The sequence below is a fragment of the Clinocottus analis genome, unplaced genomic scaffold, assembly GCF_023055335.1.
Source record: "Clinocottus analis isolate CAN_PGR_092001 unplaced genomic scaffold, fCliAna1.0.p SCAF_7, whole genome shotgun sequence".
NCBI lineage: Eukaryota > Metazoa > Chordata > Actinopteri > Perciformes > Cottidae > Clinocottus > Clinocottus analis.
This window is the reverse complement of record NW_027176229.1, coordinates 6,206,313-6,214,016: the sequence shown is the minus strand read 5'-3', so window position 1 is coordinate 6,214,016 and position 7,704 is coordinate 6,206,313. Positions and strand designations below refer to the sequence as shown.

General features: G+C 41.2%; 1 protein-coding gene across 3 annotated transcripts in view; it reads left to right on the top strand.

The window, feature by feature from the left end:
* Positions 1–608: 608 nt before the first annotated feature.
* camsap1b (calmodulin regulated spectrin-associated protein 1b) overlaps positions 609–7,704 on the top strand; it is a 23,398-nt gene continuing 16,302 nt past the window's right edge. For all 3 annotated transcript variants that reach the window (XM_068604607.1, XM_068604606.1, XM_068604608.1), the window contains exons 1-3: positions 609–1,042; positions 2,485–2,650; positions 6,119–6,381. In XM_068604607.1, the coding sequence (XP_068460708.1) occupies positions 2,485–2,650; positions 6,119–6,381 (429 nt within the window). In that variant the 5' untranslated portion in view covers positions 609–1,042. The remainder of the gene's footprint in view (positions 1,043–2,484; positions 2,651–6,118; positions 6,382–7,704) is intronic.

The window sequence follows — 7,704 nt, the reverse complement described above, 5'->3', positions numbered from 1 at the left end:
ACAACCATGGGTGCTTTGTGATAAATATATTTGACTAAGACATACCTGTTTAAATTGTATATTATTGCAATAGCATTGTAGGCCATACAAAGATTGCCAGACCAATTTACATTCTCAGTTTTTATATTTTATTTCAAGAACACACCATCACCTATTAGTCACTTGTCAAACAAAGAATTATTGTTTGACTGCCTACAAATTAGGGTTGGCACCATGACACAACACCACTGAAATCTTCAAATTGTGATACCACATTCCACCACTAGATGGCAGGATTGTCCAATATCACAACGACAACAAAAACGTGGATGTATATTGTGATACATTTGTACTAAAGTAAAGAAATAACAAAGGATGGGACAACATGGGCAAGCTAGTGGTTTTAATCCCCTTGTAAAAACAAATTTCTTAGCCAGTCTAGTGGAGGTACGATGTAAAACAAACACTGAGCCAAGTCATTGTTTTAGCTTTACCACAACAAATTAAATATAATTATGAGAGGGAGTTGGCCTACTGTTGGTCTATTATTGACAGTTGGTTATTACCACTTCTCTGGAAGGTAATCACGCATGCGCAGTCGATGCTTTTACGAAGGCTGGGACGGTAATTACGTTTCTATGGGCAGAGCGCGAACACACCGGCGGTTCTCCTTGCGAAGAACTGCATTTGTATGTGTGTTTTGTTCTGTGAGCTAAAATGAGGCGTCTAACACAGAGATAAGATTTTTTTAAAAATTATTTATCGGAACAGCACTCTGTACGTAGGGCCATCCCTCTTTTTATTCTTCTACCTGGCTTTTCGTTCGAGCCGAGAGCCTGCCGTGGTCGTGGTCGTCACACAGGCCGCGAATCGGGTCCTGTTTCTGGGAGGAGACCACCCAGACTTGCCTCCCTGCTTAGCATTATTAGCTGGCTACGATGCGCCGCTGCTGCTGCTGTATTTCCCACACAGCAGGCCACTGCAGATCGAGGCAGATCCGTGGATAAGTGTTCACTCCTTACGGAACCAAAGGGTGCCTTGGAGACACACCACACCTTTCAAGGTAACGTCTTCCCAGCTCACCAGCGTCATCCGAGGGGGCCATGAGCTAACGGTTAGCCGCTTCACGTTCGCGTGCGTGGCCGTTTAGCTCACCTCACGTGAAGCAAGTGTGTACTTTGTCACCTAACGGCTCTTTCCTTTGTTGACGAGATCACCGTAACACAAAGTGTAATGTTTATATATGTAACGATAGTTAATGTAACCAGTTAAGTAGCTGTCACCTAGCTTCTTTTATCAAGCCAGCATTGGGCCGTTTATATTAACATTATGACGTAGGTTAGTGGTGAAGTAACGTCAAGCGTTCTCCACGCGTCAGGTAATATAACATTAACTTTAACCGAGGATAACTGAAGTTGTCTGCTAGTTATATAATTACGTTTAGTAGCATGTATTTGTGAGCAGGTGTATGCACTTGTTTTTCCTCATCGTCATAATTAATGTGAGTAGAAATGCTGCGTTGGACTTATTCTACTGCTTTTGTGACATTCATTCAATTGTAATTACCAAGAATTTCCGTCCAGCAAAAACAAAAGTACAGTTGAAGGTGCCCTGAGTTATATTTAACGTCAAGCACTGATTGGAAACACAAGTCTGCTAGACTAACTGCAGAAGCTGTGTCATGGTAATACTGTAAGGCAGCAGAGTACTTATTCAAAACAAAGTTGTGTGCTTGAAAGCAGAACCGACCAAAAGCAAAACAAAAACATGACCCAAATGTTTTAAAATAGAGACAAAGCACATAATGATTCACTGAGACAGCAAATACAATCATATGTTGTTGTGAGTTTTGTTATATTGCAGTATTTTAGGCCGCCTGTATGTCAATGTGGGGTGAGTGGTAATGGCTTTATCAACTATCTGTAAGGTTGCATCTTAATGGCCCAAATATGCTTTCACAGCACGTGTCTTTGGTTCAAGCAACTAATGTGATCATTTACTGACTAATTAAGCTTGTCTTTTTTATTTTGCACTTGTGGACTCGTACATACTTACTAGTACACAACCATTTTTATGTTGAGATTGTTTTTTAGTCTTTGTGGGCCTAGGTTTATTTAAGTGTCAAGCACTGCAAATACATTGTCTCCTCTCTGTCGTGAGACATTCAACATAATGAATGTGATCACGCCAGCAAGGAGGATGCTACTTTGGTACTTATGTCTCAACCACCAGATATAAGCCTAATTGACTATGAAAGAGAGAATAAACAGCGGCACTCAAAACAACACTTTTCTTTATAATCAGCAAATGCCAAATGAGGATTTTTATTTACTTACTCATTGAAGAATCACATCTAATTGAGCATCTAGACACTTGCACTAACTAGTTAGATTACGATTTACTATATATATTGTAGATGGCTAATGTCCTGTTATTTAACTGTTACTGAGCAGTACGTGCAGTATAATGGTGACAGTAAAATTATATTTGTTTTTGTTTTTAAAGATGGATGTTGATTTGTGTGCTGGTGGGGGCAGTACCAGGAGAAAAGTGGATTTGGCTGGAGTTGCAGAAGGCACAATGGATGTTGTACCACTGGAGATGTACGACTCGTCCAGAGCAAAAATAGCTGCCAACCTGCGGTGGTTGTTTGCCAAAGCCTATGGCATCGGTAAGTAATTAAAGTAACATTCACGCTACACAAATGCTGACTATGTTTTCTTTTTTAGGTTAAAAATGTTCCCGCTAAATACAGATTTAACGTTACAGATTCAACAGATAGCATATTTGTGACAACCTGTTTTCCTCATGTTCTCATAGTTATTACAGATGTTATTGTTGAAACAATGTGTTCAGTCTTATCCACATACTGCCATCAGCAAATTGTTGAAAGCGTCAGTGGCGAAACAGTGACAGGAAAACAGGGAGGCATATTTATGTATGTGTGCACTTGAGCCAACAGTAATACCCCCATGACACTTGGCAACTGAAGTCTCCCTCCCTGACTCATCAGATCCTTTCATTCTTGTCGTTTAGCCAGTTAGATTGAACCCAAATCAGGCTGAGTGACAGGCACTGAGGATTAGGCTATATTTGTTAGACTGTACTCGGAGCATGGAAAATACTGATCTGTACTTCCAGTCACTCGCACTCCCTGTTAAGATGGTATCAGCATTAGTAACTGAGCATTTTGGCCAGATTTTCCTGTCTCGTCTGTGCTTGCAACAGTTGAGCATTGAATACATTTCACGACTTGGATGGGTGATATGGATTTTAAGACAACCATTAAGAACCAGTTTACTATCACAGTGTATCTTCTGTTAAATAGTTTATCATTAGTCCAATTTCGCGGCGAGTAAAGGGCTTGATAAGGAGAGCTATTTTTATTATTTGTCTTTTTGTTTATGCATTGATAAATTAGCTGTGGGTGTAAAGTTTGATAATATTTATAGGAATGAACAAAAAAAATTGATTCTGTCCCAAAACAATCGTTTGATCAATGTAATTAGGAGCTCTGTTAAAAAAAAAATCCTTAGTGAAATAGTGAGCATGGCTTGTGAGATTCCCGTTAAAACACTCATTTTAAGCTACTGTTTCTTCAGCCCAATTTATTTACTTCATTTAGCCTCGGAATTTGCTCTAACCACTAGTTACTTTGGGGTATTTTATCGACTTATCTCTAGAGTTTATACCAAAGCTTGGAGGCATTTGCTTGCTCACTTACATGACATATTATTTTGCTGACTCTTTTATCCAAAGCGACTTTCAATAAGTGCATTCAACCGTGAGTACAAACTCAGAACAGCAAGACTCAAGAAAGTACAATTTCTTCGGTGAGGTGTAAACGACATACTGCTATCAGTTAGTTCACGGTCTGTCATCATAGGTCTTGGCAATCAAGGTAGGCTAACGAATGTAAGCCTATCAACGATACATCGCAAATAAACTTGGGTGGAGACAATGTTCAGTCACAAAAGAAAGCATACATTAATTCCAAAGCTTTCACTGCCCTGAGGGAGGCAACTCTCAGGTGCGGCCGCAAATATCTTCCTCTCCTGAGAACTGAATATCCTCGGCCCATTTGTTTTTCACCCCATGGCTCATATGGTGTCTGCTACGTAGCTAATACTGCACAGTTGTTTGCTTGGCTCGTGCAATGACTGACAGACAGAAACAAGGGGGGGGCAAGGGTTGTGTGGGATTCAGGTGCATTTGATGTATATTTATCAGCGTGCATTCAACGTCATGCTCTCCTGTCCTACTGCCCTTTTCATATACCACAGCTGCTCCCAGTCTGAGCAACAAACAGCCAGACCCAGCGAGAGAGCACATGTCATAGTTGCCGGTCCTTACTCTGCTCTGCCCTGCTTGTCTCTGCTTGTGCCGATCGTGTTGTGGTCCTGATCAATCATGGTTGGCTGACTCTGCTGTAGCACATCCTCTGTGTTTCTGCCAAACCCCATCCTCAACGCTCCACCCTATCCCAAGTTTTTTCAGCCTGGCTCCTGGTGACAGGGGGGTTTGAGGGCCGGCGAGCTGCCACATGACATCAGTATCTAAGTAATGAAGTCAAACGTGAAGTCTCACCCCAACCAGACCCCTTTGTTGTCATACACAGTCATTCCCACTGTTTAAATGTGTTTATATACTCCGACGTGGCTTGTCAGGAACGACCCACACGACTGCCTGGTATGTTCATTATAGATTTATGCTGTTGTATAATGACATCCTTATTTGCACTATGTGTGTGGTTGCAGACATCTGTGATGCCTATGTAGTTGTAATGCATGTGGAATACAGCGCCAAGGATTGATGTGATCTGAGTATTAGCGGCTACTGATATAAAGGCAGCATGCGTCATCATTTCTGTTTCTACCTTTTTATGCAATCTCATTCTTGGATCAAAACAAATCTTCATAGTTGCTTTGACAAGGGGATTTGGTGCATCAAACTGAAGGTTTAGAGATACTATTACAAATAGAAATAGTCGGGACATTCCTACTTTCTCAGCAGGTGACAAGACTGATGATCACAGTCAGACTGATGATCACAGGCTGATAAAACAATGTCTGAAGAGAGAAGAGCAACGTTTGTGTTTTTGTGATTCCCCCAAGCGAAGGCTGAATGTATTAAAAAAAAAAAAGAAACGTTAGGAAACCTCCCCATGATGCTCAACGTGATCTTATCCAACACTAGTTCTGAGTAAAAGATTTTCGTGCTATAGTTCATGTTTTAGACCGGTCCACTTTTAGTTTATTTGTCGTTTTGGTGGCAGGCGACTATAGTGTCTTTATTGTATTAGTTAGTTATTTATTGTATAATGCTTTTGTCATGCTGGATAACTTATTTCTTATGAACACTTATGTGGTTAAAACAAGATTGAAAATGTTGCTTTTGTGCAATTATTTGATGAGTGAAAACTGCGAGTTACTGGAGTTAAGGCACATTGCAAAGCAGATTTAACAGAACAGGTTGTTTTTTTTCTATCACCGCATCAGTTTGTGTTGTGCAAGATTTTGGATGGGTTTTCTGCCTCATTTTAGACCTATTTTAGGCCTCTGTACAGTTTACGATGCAGTATAAATTTGGTTTGTGCATGCATGAAGTCGAGCGCTCCATCCCTCGCCCTTATATGGCTGTGATTTCTGGTTTTGAGAGTGACTTCACAACAGACTTCTGGTGTAGGTCATTGTTTTCTCTCAGTTTTAGTGGATCCAGTACTGTTAAGTTAGTGCTGGCAAAGCCCACTGTGTCACCTGAGAGGCCTACTTCCACTGAGGGCTTAGCTTATTACTTCAGAAAAACATTGGGGAAACAGATCCTTGCTGTGGCTTACAGACACAAATGGTCACGTTTGCTCGAAGTCAACTGAAGCCAGCATACAGAACAAATATCACAAGTTTTCACATTCCTGCAGCCTGTTGACTCTGTAGACTTGTAGGCCGCGGCAAAAACGTTGGTGTTAAAGGTGTTTGCCAAACACCATTTTATTCCTGCAATAGTATCTTATTATATTGTTATTTCACCAAAGAACCCATATAAATGTCTTTCAATCTACGTCACAATTTGAAAGTTAAACTGCGCTTTAGGAGCACATGGCAATGCCCCATGGTTCACCCAAGCACTCTCTCCATTGCAGACCATATTCCAGAGGACTTAAGGGACCCGTTCTACACAGACCAGTACGACCAGGAACACATTAAACCGCCGGTCATCCACCTGTTGCTGTCCTGCGAGCTGTACTGCCGCGTCTGCGCCCTCATCCTCAAGACTGAGCAGGCGGCGTCTCTTCAGTCCCACCTCTCGGTCATCCAGTCTCTGTCCAGAAAGGGCATATATGTTGTGGAAAGTGACGATACACCGGTCACAGACGAGGACCTGGCCTGTGGGCCCATCAAAATGGTGAGTGGATTGACTCAAGGTTTGGATAGACGTGTTGGTGGTCATCTGGAAAATGTTGAAGTTACCAAATTTAACTTGTAGCACATCAGCATAGCACTTCCTGCATCTGATGTGTTGTTTTACCACAGTGAAGTCAGTGAAAGCGGCTACTGCTTTTATCTAAATCCAGAAGTGCAATCGATCTTCACCACAGGCGTTTGAGCCACTAGGAAGCTTTTCTTGTGCATAGGCATGACATTCAAATTGTAATTGTTTCACACAATACACTGCGCATAAATGAAATTGAATTAGACGGTGTTTTTGTGTTACGACAATTTCTTTTCTGTTTTTTTCTTTTAATATATTTGTCCACACATCTGTTCTGTCTCCTGTCCACAAATTCATATTTAGTTCTAAAATCTGGAACAAATGTATCTCAATCATTTTTACTTAAAAAATAAAATAACTTTTTATTTCAGCTATAGTTTCTTTAGAATATAATGCGAAGAACATCCAGTAATATTGGGACACTGATGTAACCGCCATGTTCGTAAACATCCTCTCTACTGGATCTTTCACAAATGGAACAAGCTGATACTTCTATCTAGTTCATGGAAAAAATACTGTACAAATCCTTATTAAAAAATGGGTACTTGTGCCCTTTCAGAACAAGCAGTTCAATCATCACTGTTAAGAGGGTTAGTCTCGCGCTAATACTTCTGAGAATGGATTTCATTGTTGGTGATATTTTTCTCACCTGCATTTTTGTTAATTTGTTAAGAGCATTTACTTAATGCTGGCACTTGAAACTCATTCCCTTTTGTTCTTAAATGTCCAGTTTTAAAGGTTTTTATCTATCCTTGCTTCACTGCCTGGTGGCTTGGTTCGACTGACTCTTACTGCTGTCACCAAACGAGTATAATGCTTATAATATTTTCACAGATCAACTCTCAAATAGAGCAGAGAGTTAAATGTCCTTGGTGTGTCTACGTCCTGTAGGTCATCATCACCTGAGTCAACAGCTCTACGTCCGAGCGTAGTGAATGAAGTACAAAGCAGCCCCCTCCCCATGCCCTCTAGCAATGAGATCCAACGTCTCACATTTTCACCAAGCGCACTTCACACAGGATAGAAGGAACGGCAACCAGATCAGTTGCTCTCAGCCATTTTCCGACTTTTTGTTACCATGGAAACCAACAATAGTGTTGAGCAGGCCTCGTATCTGCAGGCTGTGGCTAGTAGGGGATGTGCATCTGCTTTTCCTGCTACCGGCCTGTCAAAATAATCCACGCAGGCTTGTGTGGAAGCAGCCAGACACAAAGCCCTGTGAGGGGATGGCAAATC